This window comes from Engystomops pustulosus, chromosome 9, assembly GCF_040894005.1.
Source record: "Engystomops pustulosus chromosome 9, aEngPut4.maternal, whole genome shotgun sequence".
NCBI classification, from domain to species: Eukaryota; Metazoa; Chordata; class Amphibia; order Anura; family Leptodactylidae; genus Engystomops; species Engystomops pustulosus.
This window is the reverse complement of record NC_092419.1, coordinates 8,431,021-8,448,984: the sequence shown is the minus strand read 5'-3', so window position 1 is coordinate 8,448,984 and position 17,964 is coordinate 8,431,021. Positions and strand designations below refer to the sequence as shown.

General features: G+C 42.1%; 1 protein-coding gene across 1 annotated transcript; it reads left to right on the top strand.

The window, feature by feature from the left end:
• The first annotated feature begins 1,170 nt into the window (after positions 1-1,170).
• LOC140077974 (cytochrome P450 2G1-like) lies at positions 1,171-15,682 on the top strand. The gene is made up of 9 exons (XM_072125669.1): positions 1,171-1,405; positions 2,998-3,160; positions 4,182-4,331; positions 5,341-5,501; positions 5,635-5,811; positions 8,172-8,313; positions 9,196-9,383; positions 10,617-10,758; positions 15,338-15,682. The coding sequence occupies exons 1-9, from the start codon at positions 1,226-1,228 to the stop codon at positions 15,520-15,522; spliced, it is 1,488 nt and encodes a 495-aa protein (XP_071981770.1). The 5' UTR covers positions 1,171-1,225; the 3' UTR covers positions 15,523-15,682.
• The last annotated feature ends 2,282 nt before the right edge of the window (positions 15,683-17,964 follow it).

Sequence of the window (17,964 nt, the reverse complement as noted above, 5' to 3'; positions counted from 1 at the left end):
GGGGTCATGTACTAAGGGCCCGAATCACATTCTTACGGCAGGTTACCGGAATATTTCCGGTTTTGCGCTGCATTTTCCCTGAATTGCCCCGGGATTTTGGCGCACTCGATCGGATTGTGGCGCATTGGCGCTGGCATGCACGCGACGGAGATCGGGGGGCGTGGTCGAACAAAAACCCGACGGATTCTGAGAAACCGCCGCATTTAAAAAAGAAAAAGTGTCGCCGGACACGCGCTTACCTGCACCCAGCAACAGATCGTGAACTCCGGCGGACTTCGGTGGACTTCAGCGCAGCAGCGACATCTGGTGGACGTCAGAGGAACTACCTTAGCGAATCGCCGGAAGACCCGAATCCACCGCAGAGAACGCGCCGCTGGATCGCGAATGGACCGGGTACGTAAATCTGCCCCAAAGTGTCAAGTGCCTGGATCTATGAGAACGTGTCCCAAGTTTATCATTTCTGATGGTAGATTTCCTTTAAAGTGATGATACATTTTTTTTTTTATTTTCAGGAAAAAAAAGAATCCAGCTACACATGTAAGTCGGAACTGTATACTTTATATTGTAACCCCAGACAATTATTTTTGGTCTCTGTGACAATTGGATTTTAAAAATGTTGGGTTGTCATAAGAACCAGGAGTAACAATAAATCTTCATTACAGACGCCTGTGATAACTGTTACAGCTGATCATTGTAGCCTAAGGCTAAAGTACAGTAAATTACCAACATCCAGAGGTCCGTTTGTAACTAGGGATCGTCTGTAAGTCGTGTGTCCTTAAGTAGGAGACCACCTGTAAATGCAACATTTTTTAAATTCTTGCCCCAAAGAGCCATAGAATTTATTTTTCATACAAAAAATCTGATAAATAATCAGCAATACAAATAATCAGATAAGGGCTTGTTTTTTGTGGGGCAAATTTATTTTTGTATTGGAGTGAATGGAAAAATATCCTATTTGCACCATTGTTCTGGCGCAGGACTTTACCTTGAGGTTATGTGGATTTTGCAGGTTCATAAAATTGCAAAAAATCCCCTTTATGTAATTGTTATGTTCCATTCTTCCCACCAATGGTTATTTATAGCATTTACATTAGGCAACACCATGAACACACCCATCCTGCCCTCAGTGATCTTATGTAATCTGAGTTATTGCTCAGTCTCTGCTGACACAGTACATAAAGGAAGGTACATAGTACAGGCAGAGCAGTAGTTACCGAGGCACAGGATGGCTCTGAGCATTGCAGGGACGCTTCTCCTGACCACTGGGGTCACCCTACTAATCTATCTTATAAAGTGGTGGCATGGGGTCAAACAGAAGAACCTACCCCCAGGACCTACCCCTCTACCCATCCTGGGGAATGTCTTCCAGATCAGCACCACTGAAATGCCACAGTCTTTGGTGAAGGTAAGTACACTTATGCACTATAATGAGACAACCTAATTCCTTCAAACTTAGAAATCCTTGATAGTGGTGATGTGTAGCCAATGGGGCTCATTTACTAAGGGTCCGAATCGCGCATTTTTGTCGGGTTTCCCTAATATTTCCAATTTGTGCCGAATTGCCCCGGGTTTTCGGCGCACGTGATCGGATTGTGCAGCAGTGACACCTGCTGGATATCGGGCACACAACCTTAATGAATCCCAGCAAGCTCCGAATCCTTGTCGGACAACGCGCCGCGGGACCGCGAATGGACCGGGTAAGTAAATGTGCCCCAATGTATTCAGTCTGAGCAGATCAGGAACCAATCAGTTCATGTGAAGATCCAGATCTCACTGGATTGGACAATACATTAGATAATTTATGTTACACAACGCTGCACAGAGTTTGCCAAATCAGTCCCTGTCCCCAATGGGGCTCACAATCTAATCAACCTACCAGTATGTATTGGAGTGTGGGAGGAAACCAGAGGATCCGGAGGAAACCCACGCAAACACAGAGAAAACATACAAACTCTTTGCAGATGTTGACCCTGGGACTTGAAACCAGGTTCCCAGCACTGCAAGGCTGTAATGCTACACACTAAGCCACTGTGCTGCAAGGCTGTAGTGCTAATCACTGAGCCACCATGCTGCCCCCTTTTTTTAGTTTACAGCTTCTGTTCACAGTTGTAACTTTTATGTGAATTTACTACAATTTAAGGGGGTTGTCCACTTTTAGCAAATAATTGATATTGTTTGTATAATAAAAAGTTATATAATTTTACAATATATCATCTTTATCAATTTGTTTTCTAGATCTCCGCTTGCTGTCCTGCTATAGAAAGCTTCTATGTTTACTTCCAGTGAATAGAAATCCGTCCCTGGTCTTGCGATGGACATGCAGGTGCACAAGACGATATTATAACAGAGAGTAATCCGAGCCGTGTGATACTAATGACCTGTGCACCTGCATCACATGACCAGGGGCAGATTTCTATCCACTGGAAGTAAAAAAAAATAAGCTTTCGATATAATGACAGCAAGCAGAGATTGAGAAAACTGCGAGGAGTTGAAAGTATAGAAAGAAAGAAAAAAAGAAATAAAGAAAGTATATTGGAACCTGTATTAACTTTTCCTTATGTAAACGATATCAATTATTCGATGCATATAATACATATATAGGGGCACATTTACTTACCCGGTCCAGTTGCGATCCCGCGGTGCGTTGTCCGACGAGGATTCGGGTTCTGCCGGGATTCAATAAGGTCCGTGCACACAATGCCCACCAGGTGTCGCTGCAGCGCTGAGATCCGCCGGAGTTCACCTTCTACTCCTCGGTGCATGTAAGTGCGGATCTTGCGACACATTTTTTTTCTTAAATACCGCAGTTTTTCAGAATCCGTCGGGTTTTCCGACGTTCACGCCCCCCCGATTTCCGTCGCATGCAAGCCGGCGCTGAGGCGACACAATCCGCTCGCGTGCGCCAAAAACCTGTGGCAATTCAGGGACAAATTTCGGAAACCCGGCGATTCGGTCCCTTAGTAAATGAGCCCCATTGTGTTTTTCATATCCTTCTAGCTGAGTGAGAAGTACGGACCTGTCTACACCATCTACATGTCAAACCTTCGATCTATCATTCTGATTGGCTACGATGCTGTGAAGGAAGCCTTGGTGGACCGCAGCGATGCATTTACCGATAGGGGAGACACAGGAACAGGGGAAGTTTTTTCTAAGGATTTTGGTAAGATGATCAAGCAACGGTCTACAATATTACAAAATATAATTACCAATCTTGAGAATGGGTGATGAATAATGATGAGCGGAGCTGAACCATAGAAGTCCGAGTCCCCCCGACCAGACCCCAAACTATATGAGAAGTTTTGGGACTGAGTGTCCGTTAACCGCCCTCTCCTGCCGTTAATTGCCATAATCAGTGCTGGCAATGATGACGTTAACTCTTTAAAAGCTACTGGAAGAGTCAACAGCAGCATTTAAAAGGCTAAACCTCATACGCTAGCTCTAGCACGCTGGTAACACAGGGTTCAGCCATTTTGGAAATTATCGTTGCTCCCTGATCATGTCACCGGGAGAGATGATCCTCCCCAAAATGGTGGCGTGTCGGGCTAATTTAAATGCCACTGCCAAATTTGCTAGTGGCATTTAAACGATCGGTGGAATTTGGCCAAACCCTAATTTTGAAGGGTCAGCTCATTTCTAGTGATGGATTCTTCACCCCCGTACTTTACTGAACACAGAGTCAGAATCCATGAGATTCTTAAGTCACTGTTCATGCCCAGGGGGCTTAGCCATAATACCAAGCACCACCATTATAAATACAGGCGGTCCCCTACTTAAGAACACCTGACTTACAGATGACCCCTAGTTACAAATGGACAACTGGATGTTGACAATTTACTGTACTTTAGCCTTAGGCTACAATGAGCTATAACAGTTGCCACAGGTGTCTGTTTTTAAGATGAATTGTTTACAGTTCCGACTTACATACAAATTAAACGTATGAATAAACCTACAGAACCTATCTTGTACGTAACCCGGGGAGTGCCTGTAAGTACAGAAGTGCTTGGTAGGAATTGTGAAAAATAGCTATATTTTTTTTTTCACGGATTAAAGACTTGGAAACTTTTTGGCCCTAAAAGTAAATCTAGACTAGAAAGTGTTAAAAATAAGATCATTTATATAACTACAGTATAGTACAGTTCAGTTCCTTTATTTTTCCCATTTACTTTTAAATTCATTAACAGGGGTCATTGCAAGTAGTGGAGAGAGGTGGAAAATCCTTCGACGTTTTTCTCTGACAACTTTGAGAAATTTTGGAATGGGAAAGAGAAGTATTGAAGAAAGAACCCAAGAAGAAGCCCGATGTCTGGCTGAGAAATTTATGAAGGACAAAGGTAGGTAGAAGTTCGAAAACTATTTGTCTTATACTCTCAGGTTGGTGATTATATAACTGCTGTTTGTGACAAGGTGGTTAAAGATCTTTTTGGACTTTACTCTATTGACCTATATCTTTTCCAACCTTATAAAAAGAGTGAGTCACTATGTTCAAAATCTATAGGGCTGGACAATTCTTTACATCCACCTTTGAAGCAGTTAGGTTGCACTCATGCACCATTGCCACTGCTCACAGCTGTCATTACGTAATTGAATGTCATCTACGTTTTTTTATGGTCACCTTCTTATTAAAATGGTAGTCAATGTCAATGGTCAATGGTAGTGAGCAGACCCAAGCTGCAATGTTCAGGTTCGGGTCCACAAAACACAAGACTAGACTTCAGAGACATCTTTGGGTTTGGTTTCCCCTTCATCCATGGTCAATCGATGGGTCTTATGGGTCTTATCCTGAAGTCCTGACATCAAACAATCCCAACCAATGCATGTACACCACCATTTTCTCAAGTACTGTTGCATCCCATGATCCATGGCAAAATGGGGGTGCAGCAATTGCATAGCAAGACCGTCATTGCCCGTGTCATGTAAGGGATAAAACCTACGATCTGCGGCAACACTGATAGCAGGCGTTACCAGTGGGTGAGCAGACCCATTTAAAGGGTTAACAATCAAAAACAGTGCAAGCAACATTCACAGGCGATAGCAGGAACCCTTCGGACATGAATTCTGATGGGTCCAGTCATTACTAGTCAATGGTTATGGGGGACCTGTCCAATGAAACCAAATAAGTCCCTGCACTTCGGCACACAGTACCCCATGGCATTCCACAACATTGGACTAGTAGTGGACTGCTCCTGCATACACAACAGGTGCCATATGGCAATTTATTTGGATTGATTGGTAGCTTTTGCATTGACAGCCAGCTATAGATATATAGCTATAGACTTTAAATAATTTTACCGCAGAAATTTTGTATATAAAGCAATGTCCGCCACTTCTTTATAATTACAGACACTCCAATCGAGCCAACATATATATTACGACAGGCCGTTTCCAATGTCATCTGCTCCGTTGTATTTGGTGAAAGATTTGACTATGAAGACCAAAAATTCTTGACTCTCTTGTCATATATTCACGATGTGATCACGTTGTTCAGCACCCGCTCAGGGCAGGTAAACAATACACAACTACTAAAATGGGTGTAATCATCCTTTGAGGTTATTAAAATATTTAAGTATTGATATATATAATTTGACACTTAACCATCAGATCAATAACAATGTTTTGAACTTTTTTTGAACGTAGCTTTTTGCCATTCTCCCAGCTGTGATGACCTACATCCCTGGTCCTCACCAGAAGATCTTCAAAATTTCAGACAAGCTGAAACTGTTTATTAAGGAGATGGTTAAAACCCATCGAGCCACCCTGGATGAGAACTGCCCTCGGGACTTCATAGATTGCTTCCTCATAAAGATGGAAGAGGTGCGTAGATAGATGAAGTGTAAGTTACAAACAATCAGTGCTTAGCCGAGGCCACGTTGATATGTGGCGTTTTAGTTGCATCATAATTGAGAGGCTAAACCCCTCCTTTGAATTGTGTTTCCATACACAACCAAAATGCCACGTGTAATGAGGCCTCAGGTTTTACCTCCAGTCCAGTGCATGTGCTGTGGATGTAATCCCACCAATAATGGGTGCCACTGTTTTGAATGAGAGCACCATAGCCCTTCTCCCATATATGTAATTTGGACACACCCCTTAAAATACAGGGGGGGATTTATCACATCTTGTATGCCAAGCCCTAAATTAGCTCAATTTAGCCAGGAATTGCAACTATTTAACACCTTACTCCACCACCAGGACAGTGTAATTTTGTGGGAGCAGTTTATGTTACATGGCCCTCTGGGGAGTATGTGCAGCAGCATATGATGTAAACCCAATCATACTGGGGGGGCACATATGGCTGTACATAAGGAATCCTTGGGGATGAGGGAGGCTTTATAGAAAATATCTATGAGGGGGCAGTTTATAAGATAAGCACGAGGGGGGGGGTATATAAGATAACTACAAGGGGGCTGTATATAAGATAATCACAAGGGGGCTGTTTGGGATGATAAACCTTTAGGGAACAGGAGACTGTTTTAGTTTCTGAATTTTTAAGGCTGCCATGTGAGTTCACTGCAAAGGGGCCCCCTAAGGCTCTGTCACCCAGGGGCCTACTGATACCTGGAGTGGACTCTGCCTGCATGCACTGGATGGAAGGAAAGACTCTTTCAGGCCTACACTGCTGACCGCAATTATGGCCTATACTCTGCATTCCTTCCATCCGGTGTATGGTTTACATTCTATTCTGGCGCACCCCTTCAGTCTTATGCAAAATAAAAACCCTCCCACTAAAATACTCTGCCATCCTGCAAATCAAATGTAAAAATAAAACAAATCGCTCCTTCCTTCAACTTTCCCCTCACCGAGAACATACAGGTCAGTCCTGCATTTCTGGTCTTCCAAGCGCATCTTCTCTCATCACAAAGGTCACAAAGCTGCTCCAGTGCCATAACCCGCAAAGCCCCGCCCCTGTGACCATTGAAGCTCTGTCCCCTTCCTTACATGTAACTTCTCGACCTATAGGGGGAGATTTATCTGAGGTTTCTGAGAGCAGAACTGTTCTTGGTGCCCATGGCAACCAATGAGAACTTAGCTTTTATTTTCCTAAAGCTGTTTAGGAAATTACAGCTGAGCTCTGATTGGTTTCTACAGGCAACTGGAACAGTTTTAAAGGGGTATTCCAGGAATCAGCATAATTCATATACAAGTGGGTACTCAAAATATAAGCTAATGTGTAATTAGTTGTTATTTAAAATTTTGCTCCCCTTAGCAGAAAATGCTGGTGACATAGATTGTAATGAAGAATTAAAATGCTACCGGCCCTTTAATCAGTCCGTTAATTTCCTCCGCCACAGAAAAGAAGATGGCTGCTGGTCACACGTCCACATCACATGTCCTGTACCTGCCTGGGCAGGGTCATGTGATCACCACTACGTTTGGCTGTAGTCGGTTGGTTGCAGTGCATCCAGTATGGCCGGTGTGTGGTGATGGCAGTTACACATCATTACTATGGCAACAGAGCAAGAAAACCTGTTACATCATCAATGCTAGCATAAGTGCATAAGAGCATAAGTGGTAGGAGGAGTTACTGAGAACTAAAGGATCATGGAACTTGTAGTTTCCAGTGGCGGCCATCTTAGTGATAACTCCACCTACTTTAGAGAGGCCATAAATTTTGTAAATCATAAAATCATATTATTTTAGCTCCGTTTTGTGACTAATGACATTGAGTAGTGTTGTATTCATTTATTTATATCATCATGGGTTTTTGTGTTAGACGTTCATATTCCCGGAATACCCCTTTAACTCAGATACATCTGATCGATCTCCCCATAGAATTTATGACTTTCTGTACTGCATTTGGCAAAGCAGTATCGGTGTGCCCTTAACATGCATCAGAAATAGGGGCAGGGGCTCCTCCTACTCACTGGAGAGGACCAGGTGCTCTTAGGCTGCGTTTCCACGTCCTGGTTTGGACATCAAAAACTGCACCTGAAAACCTGAATGTGGAAATAGTCTAGGAATGCAGGGCTTAGGGGTCCAATTTAGCTCAGGGCCCATGAGTTTAGTTTTATCCAGTCCAAGCATGGTATGGTCTCAGATAACGATAGTATAATAGCAATCATGTTATTGGTTTGTTCTGGTTTTGACTCATGTAATGTTGTAAAAAAAAAAAAACAGAGATTTTGAAAATTAAAATTAAATTAAAGTAATGAGGTGTTGTATTTTATTTATAGGAAAAAAAGAATTCAGATACGGAATTTCATGACACAAACTTAGAGGCAACAATATTTGATCTGTTCTTTGCTGGAACAGAGACGACAAGTTTGACCCTGAGATATGGTTTTCTTATTCTCTTGAAATATCCAGAAATACAAGGTAATGAGTTTAATAAATTTTATTATCCTTTTTTTTTAAATTTGCATACAACCAGGGCCGTAACTATAGTGGTAGAAGCCATAGTGGCTTCTATGGGGCCCGCAGTGTCAGGGGGCCCCATCATCCAACCTGACACACTAAAGAATTGAGGATGTACACTATTATATACATATTATGCTGCATATTGTACAGCATAACATGTATATAACATATATGGGATGTGTATATGCTGTATGTGTATACGGTGTATGGTGTGTGTATATACAGTGTGAATATATTCTTTAACTTATATATGGCACTGTATTTGTGTGTGTATATGCTCTATATGTGTGTGCATGAGTGTATAAATGTGTGATTGTAGCTTGCATGTGTATACAAATATGTATATTTTTTAAGTGGGAAGTGGGGCCCCATTCAGAAGTCTTCTATGGGGTCCTCCCTCTTCAAGTTGCACTCTTAAGGGGTTGAAGCTATGAGGATCAAACATTAGCCCAACATCCAAATTCATGCAAAATAGGAGTTGTCAAGGAGGTCTACAGTGAGTAGAGGACAGAAGGGTTTCAATAGTTCAAGAACTCTTGAACCACCATGTAGCTGTAAATTTAATTTTGGTTAGTTCATCATGTAAGATACATGTACAGTGTTGTGTGAACTGAATATGATCTTGTGAATAGACCTTTATAAAGGGGTCAAAATCTTTAAGGTACATCTGTGCTCCCCAAATTATATCCATAGTCCACAATTTTTAGTTGTGTCTTTTTCGTACAATACAATTGTACTATAATTTCAACTATTTATTGCCCCGTACACCAAAAATCATATGAGGCTTAATAAGTGCCCTCCATTATGTCTGTGCTTCTGTTTTCGTACTTTCAAATACAGAGAAGATCCACAAGGAGATTGACAATGTGATCGGCAAAGATCGATGTCCATCAATAGAAGACAAGAGTAAGATGCCCTATACAGACGCCGTGATCCACGAGATCCAGAGATTTGCAGATATTGTTCCAGCAGGACTGGCTCATTCCGCAAGCAAAGACACAACCTTCCGAGGATATCATATACCTAAGGTATAGTATGATGGTGGCTACTAGAGATGAGCGAGCACTAAAATGCTCGGGTGCTCGTTATTCGAGACAAACTTTTCCAGATGCTCGAGTGCTCGTCTCGAATAACGAGCCCCATGTCTCCCCTGTGCTGCCCGATGTCTCCCCGTGCTGCTTGATGTCTCCCTGATGCTTGATGTCTCCCTGCTGCTGTTCCGCGCGTATCTTCCGACAAGTAAGCAGATGTGCCGAACATCTGTAATCTATTCTTCACTGTGTTCTTCACTGTCTTTTTCACTTAAATGATCCTGTGGTCACTGTGCTCACTGTTTTTATTCTATTCTTCATTGTTCTTCACTGTGTTTTTTTAATTAAATGCTCGATCTCGAGCAGGGGAAATACTCGTCCGAGCAACGAGCCGCTTCGAGTACCTTAATACTCGAACGAGCATCAAGCTCGGACGAGTATACTCGCTCATCTCTAGTGGCTACCCTTCTGGAGCCTTGATTTGCCTTGTGAGGGACAGTGACCTCCTGCTGTTGAACCAGAGCAGCAATTCCCAGGGAGCGTCCACCAAACAGTGTCCTTCCTGGAAGTCTAGGAGATCGAGAACGTGGCCAGTTTTTAAGACACTCCTGTTCTTGGCATAAATGCGCCAGGCCATGAGGTAAAAGACTCCAGATGGTTGGATAGGGCTTTCATGACCTCCTGGTCTCAACATGTAGCCACAAAACCTCCACTTTTCTCCTCTTAAGTCTATTCTTAGGATGTCCCAACTCTCTTGACTTGGTAAATGGGACAAGTTTGGGGCTCCGGGAATTTGTGGAAGCCCTGTTTAAGCTCCTACAGCAATTTTCAGCATACCACATCCTGGTCACTTTAGACAACCCAGATATCAAGGGCATTGCCTGGAAACTGCCTGGAAACTGCAGTTCTCCATCACCAACAGGAGGACCCACCCAGGTCTAGTCATAACCCAAAGATGGTAACTTTATGACTTTATGAAAGATCTGGGTCTAGCTAGATAGGGCTACCCTGAGAAATTCACTCATCTCTACATATGCTAACTGTTAAGCTCACAATTTAAAGGCATCACAATCTGATATAAACCTTAGCGATTCTAGCTTCAGTGGCTTTCCCATACTAAAGTGATTATCATCTCAAAGTCTTGGTTGAGTTCATCCAATCAACTACCTACCAAACTGCTTTCATCAATTCTGATTTCCAGATCTTTCTATTTGATACATGTACTTTCAGGGAACCTTGGTGTTTCCAGTCCTGACATCTGTCCTGAAAGACCCCAAATATTTTAAGAACCCAAATGAGTTTGATCCTGGACACTTTCTTGATGACAAAGGTTGCTTTAAGAAAAATGATGCATTTATGCCCTTCTCTGCAGGTAAGTCATGATAACTTACTCATAGTTCATGATTTTAAGTTGCAATATTTGCAGGAGTTTTTAGTGTTTTGTAGATTTCTTCAAACATTATACATTACAGTCTGCCGTTTTCACTCTTACCTAATGATATATTACTAATTCTGTAGGGGCAGCAGTCTCATTTTTAAACTAGACAAAAAGGATAGCAGTAGATGATGTCACAGCTTATCTCCTCCTCCTCCCTGTACAATGACCTCTATATAGATAACACTGACCCATCATTACATCACTAATGACAATAGATGATGTCACAGCTTATCTCCTACTCCTCCCTGTACAATGACCTCTATATAGATAACACTGACCTATCATTACATCACTACTGACAATAGATGATGTCACAGCTTATCTCCTCCCCCTCCCTGTACAATGTCCTGTATATAGATAACACTGACCCATCATTACATCACTAATGACAATAGATGATGTCACAGCTTATCCCCTCCCTGTACAATGACCTCTATTTAGATAACACTGACCCATCATTACATCACCCCTGACAATAGATGATGTCACAGCTTGTCTCCTCCCCCTCCTGTACAATGACCTCTATATAGATAGCACTGACCGATCATTACATCACTACTGACAATAGATGATGTCACAGCTTATCCCCTCCCCCTCCTGTACAATGACCTCTATATAGATAACACTGACCCATCATTACATCACTACTGACAATAGATGATGTCACAGCTTATCTCCTCCAACTCCTGTACAATTACCTCTATATAGGTAACACTGACCTATCATTACATCATTACTGACAATAGATGATGTCACAGCTTGTCTCCTCCCCCTCCTGTACAATGACCTCTATATAGATAACACTGACCCATCATTACATCACTACTGACAATAGATGATGTCACAGCTTATCTCCTCCCCCTCCTGTACAATGCCCTCTATAGAGATAACACTGACCCATCATTACATCACTACTGACAAAAGATGATGTCACAGCTTAAATACTACCCCTCCCTGTACAATGACCTCTATATAGGTAACACTGACCCATCATTACATCACTACTGACAATAGATGATGTCACAGCTTATCTCCTCCCCCTCCTGTACAATGACCTCTATATAGATAACACTGACCCATCATTACATCACTACTGACAATAGATGATGTCACAGCTTATCTCCTCCTCCTCCCTGTACAATGACCTCTATATAGATTACACTAATCCATCATTACATCACTACTGACAATAGATGATGTCACAGCTTATCTCCTCCCCCTCCTGTACAATGACCTCTATATAGATAACACTGACACATCATTACATCACTACTGACAATAGATGATGTCACAGCTTATCTCCTCCTCCTCCCTGTACAATGACCTCTATATAGATGACACTGACCCATCATGACATCACTACTGACAATAGATGATGTCACAGCTTATCTCCTCATCCCTGTACAATGACCTCTATATAGATGACACTGACCCATCATGACATCACTACTGATAATAGATGATGTCACAGCTTATCCCCTCCCTGTACAATGACCTCTATTTAGATAACACTGACCCATCATTACATCACCCCTGACAATAGATGATGTCACAGCTTATCTCCTCCCCCTCCCTGTACAATGACCTCTATATAGATAACACTGACTCATCATTACATCACTACTGACTATAGATGATGTCACAGCTTATCTCCTCCTCCTCCTGTACAATGACCTCTATATAGATGACACTGACCCATCATTACATCACTACTGACGATAGATGATGTCACAGCTTATCTCCTCCCCTCCCTGTACAATGACCTCTATATAGATAACACTGACCCATCATTACATCACTACTGACAATAGATGATGTCACAGCTTATCTCCTCCTCCTCCTTGTACAATGACCTCTATATAGATAACACTGACCCATCATTACATCACTACTGACAATAGATGATGTCACAGCTTATCTCCTCCCTGTACAATTACCTCTATATAGGTAACACTGACCTATCATTACATCATTACTGACAATAGATGATGTCACAGCTTGTCTCCTCCCCCTCCTGTACAATGACCTCTATATAGATAACACTGACCCATCATTACATCACTACTGACAATAGATGATGTCACAGCTTATCTCCTCCCCCTCCTGTACAATGCCCTCTATAGAGATAACACTGACCCATCATTACATCACTACTGACAATAGATGATGTCACAGCTTAAATACTACCCCTCCCTGTACAATGACCTCTATATAGGTAACACTGACCCATCATTACATCACTACTGACAATAGATGATGTCACAGCTTATCTCCTCCCCCTCCTGTACAATGACCTCTCTATAGATAACACTGACCCATCATTACATCACTACTGACAATAGATGATGTCACAGCTTATCTCCTCCTCCTCCCTGTACAATGACCTCTATATAGATAACACTAATCCATCATTACATCACTACTGACAATAGATGATGTCACAGCTTATCTCCTCCCCCTCCTGTACAATGACCTCTATATAGATAACACTGACACATCATTACATCACTACTGACAATAGATGATGTCACAGCTTATCTCCTCCTCCTCCCTGTACAATGACCTCTATATAGATGACACTGACCCATCATGACATCACTACTGACAATAGATGATGTCACAGCTTATCTCCTCCTCCCTGTACAATGACCTCTATATAGATGACACTGACCCATCATGACATCACTACTGATAATAGATGATGTCACAGCTTATCCCCTCCCTGTACAATGACCTCTATTTAGATAACACTGACCCATCATTACATCACCCCTGACAATAGATGATGTCACAGCTTATCTCCTCCCCCTCCCTGTACAATGACCTCTATATAGATAACACTGACCCATCATTACATCACTACTGACATTAGATGATGTCACAGCTTATCTCCTCCCCCTGTACAATGACCTCTATATAGGTAACACTGACCCATCATTACATCACTACTGACAATAGATGATGTCACAGCTTATCTCCTCCCCCTCCCTGTACAATGACCTCTATATAGATAACACTGACTCATCATTACATCACTACTGACTATAGATGATGTCACAGCTTATCTCCTCCTCCTCCTGTACAATGACCTCTATATAGATGACACTGACCCATCATTACATCACTACTGACAATAGATGATGTCACAGCTTATCTCCTCCCCCTCCCTGTACAATGACCTCTATATAGATAACACTGACCCATCATTACATCACTACTGACTATAGATGATGTCACAGCTTATCTCCTCCTCCTCCTGTACAATGACCTCTATATAGATAACACTGACCCATCATTACATCACTACTGACAATAGATGATGTCACAGCTTATCTCCTCCTCCTCCCTGTACAATGACCTCTATATAGATGACACTGACCCATCATGACATCACTACTGACAATAGATGATGTCACAGCTTATCTCCTCCTCCCTGTACAATGACCTCTATATAGATGACACTGACCCATCATGACATCACTACTGATAATAGATGATGTCACAGCTTATCCCCTCCCTGTACAATGACCTCTATTTAGATAACACTGACCCATCATTACATCACCCCTGACAATAGATGATGTCACAGCTTATCTCCTCCCCCTCCCTGTACAATGACCTCTATATAGATAACACTGACCCATCATTACATCACTACTGACATTAGATGATGTCACAGCTTATCTCCTCCCCCTGTACAATGACCTCTATATAGGTAACACTGACCCATCATTACATCACTACTGACAATAGATGATGTCACAGCTTATCTCCTCCCCCTCCCTGTACAATGACCTCTATATAGATAACACTGACTCATCATTACATCACTACTGACTATAGATGATGTCACAGCTTATCTCCTCCTCCTCCTGTACAATGACCTCTATATAGATGACACTGACCCATCATTACATCACTACTGACAATAGATGATGTCACAGCTTATCTCCTCCCCCTCCCTGTACAATGACCTCTATATAGATAACACTGACCCATCATTACATCACTACTGACTATAGATGATGTCACAGCTTATCTCCTCCTCCTCCTGTACAATGACCTCTATATAGATAACACTGACCCATCATTACATCACTACTGACAATAGATGATGTCACAGCTTATCTCCTCCCCCTCCCTGTACAATGACAGCTTATCTCCTCCCCCTTTAAACTCATATAACAGCCCCTCTTCATTTAACCCCCACCCTTTCTATGGCCCCACACACTTATATTACCCTAGCTAACTGTAATCCAACCTCCTCCCCTTCACACTGTCGCCTCCTGTCCTCCAACTTCCTCATATTGAGACCCCCTGTCCTGTGCAAACAGAATTTGCTATAGCTTGCACGGTATCTGGGCTCAGGCTATTGCAGCCTCTTGGTATATTGAGTGGATCCTGCACCAATGGAGGGAGTGACAACTGGCGCACAATGCAATCAGTCATGATAAATTGCTCCCCATAAGTTTAGCTCTTCTTCATTTTATATATACTCTCTCTGTTTTCTCAGGTAAACGTGTATGTGCGGGAGAAGGCCTGGCCCGCATGGAGCTCTTCCTCTTCCTCACCACTATACTGCAGAAGTTTACCTTGGAGCCGACCGTAGACAGGAAGACTTTGAGTATAAGACCTGAACCCAACACCAATGGATTTAGACCCCGTACTTACCAGATGGAAGTCATCCCTCGTCTCTGAAACCTTTACAGAAAGGAAAGACAAAATAAGAAAACTGCTCTAATATTCAACAATGTCAATGGAAAATATGATAAATGGACTTTGAAAAAATGTTTTAACTTTGTATTTCAATTTACAACATTACATCATCAATGAACAGAATAAAATATACAATAATTGCAGATGTTGAGGATTCCTGTATGTCCATAAAAACACGGACTGTCCTGCGTCTCGTGCCCTGTAATTTTCCATATTTTTTTTTTTTGGTTCGGAACTCCATATGCTACCTACCTGGCAGCCTGAGTAAGTAACTTATCTCTTACATGTATCTGGGGTAAGTGGACCATGTATTTAAAACATGGACCTTCTATTTCCTGACCAAGTAAAAACACCCCATATGACCTCCATATCTGCTAGAACGGCTCTGTCTGAGTCTTCCATCATATAGGAAAGAGATGATCTAAAAGATTAGACTTCAGCAGATTTTGCTTCAAGCATGAACCTTCTTATCATCAATATGCTGTCAGGCAGGGGTATAACTTATGTGGTAGCATCGATAGCAGCTGCTATGGGGCTTGCAGTGTCAGGGGGCCCTGCCACCCAATCTACCACCCTAAAGAATGGAGGATATTCACCATTATATACATATTATACTGCACATCTGTGCCCTCCGACCCCCATGTAATAAGAAGACTGTCCGGCAGTGAATACATACATATACAGGCAGTCCCCTACTTAAGAACACCCGACTTACAGACAACCCCTGTTCCAGCTGCAGCAAATTATTGCCATATTAAAGATTTATTATAATCATCTTAAATGGTTGAAATATGTGCACTATTTATGAACCCCAAAGCCTCGATCCTATTCCAACTACAATTGTTTGGCTCATCCACACAGGAACACCCTCCGCCCCCCCCCCCCCCACACTTATCCTCCTCTATCCTCTCTATTCTCTCACCCTTTTCTACCCTCTCTTTTTTTATACCAGCCTTTTTTAAAGGAAACCTACCACTTGATCCCTACCGAAATGACCTCCTCACACCGCCCTCTGGGCTCTTTACCACTGACCTCAGGACATATTTTGTTTAGGGACAAAAGCCGATAGTTTAGGCAAAAAAAGGATTCTACAATCTATAGAAATGTGGCTTCGGCGCTTCACTTACGTCACGCTGGCGATTCCGTGCACCTCCGATATTTAATTATGCACGCCCCATCTTCGCTGTGTTCCTCCTCGTCTCGTATAGCTGCAATGTGTCACAACTGGCTGTGCAAGATTTACTGACTGCACATGCGCGAGAAGTGCCGAGAGCCAAGTGATGTCACCGGCTCTCGGTCCAAGGAGGAGGAACACAACAAAGACGGGGCGTGCATAATTAAATATCAGAGGTGCGCGGAATTGCCAGGGTGACGTACCAAGCCACATTTCTATAGATTATGATATCCTTTTTTTGCCTAAACTATCGTTTTTTGTCACTAAACAAAATATGTCAGTGGTAAAGAGCCCAGAGGGTGGTGTGAGGAGGTCATTTTGGCCGGGATGAAGTGGTAGGTTTCCTTTAAGGCTTTCCATTTAATAACACAGTCACTTATCAATTATATTCTATTAAATCTATTATCTACTATTGTCGGTTCATTTTGACAGCCCATCATGTATTACATTCATACTATGGAAAAAAAATGGGTCCCATAATCCGACCCAAGTCGAATTTGTACCTACCTGCATAAATTGACAAGATCTGAGATGGTTGTAATCTTTGGATGCTATCTGATATTTCAATTGTCTCATGTGATATACTATATTTTTTTTACAAACTTTGCTATATACAGGCAGTCCCCTACTTAAGAACACTCAACTTACATACGACCTCTAGTTACAAACGGACCACTGGATATTGGTAATTTATTGTACTTTATCCTTAGGCTACAATAATCAGCTATAACAGTTATCACAGGCGTCTGTAATGAAGCTTTAGTGTTACTCCTGGTTCTTATGACGACCTAAGACTTTTAAAATCCAATTGTCACAGAGACCAAAACAGTTCTGGATGGGATTACAATAATAAAATATACAGTTCCAACTTACAGACAAATTCAACTTAAGAACAAACCTACAGACCCTATCTTGTCTGTATCCCGGGGACTGTCTGTATGTTCTTATTTCAGTGTCTTATGAAGGTATAAATGGCGAAACATCAACTTTCACCGTAATATCCTAAATAAAGAATCTAATTTGCATGGACTTATTTATTATTTACATATGGGATGGGATCATTAGTCTCGATCTGTTTTCAAAGTGCAAGCTGTATCTTTGCACTTGATTGTCTAATTAGTAATTGTACTATTATATTTGGGCATTGTCTATGCAGGCAGGGCCATATTTAGTGTCGTTGTTGCCCTAGGCTCTGCCCCTATCAAAGCCGTCAAGCGAACACCTCTGCCCATTTCCCCCCGGCATGTTAC

Excerpts from the sequence above, each read along its gene's own strand:
- LOC140077974 (XM_072125669.1), top strand. The coding sequence starts at position 1,226 with ATGGCTCTGAGCATTGCAGGGACGCTTCTCCTGACCACTGGGGTCACC. Across the intron at positions 4,332-5,340 it reads GAAATTTATGAAGGACAAAG|ACACTCCAATCGAGCCAACA; the intron begins GTAGGTAGAAGT and ends TTATAATTACAG. Across the intron at positions 5,812-8,171 it reads TCCTCATAAAGATGGAAGAG|GAAAAAAAGAATTCAGATAC; the intron begins GTGCGTAGATAG and ends TTTTATTTATAG.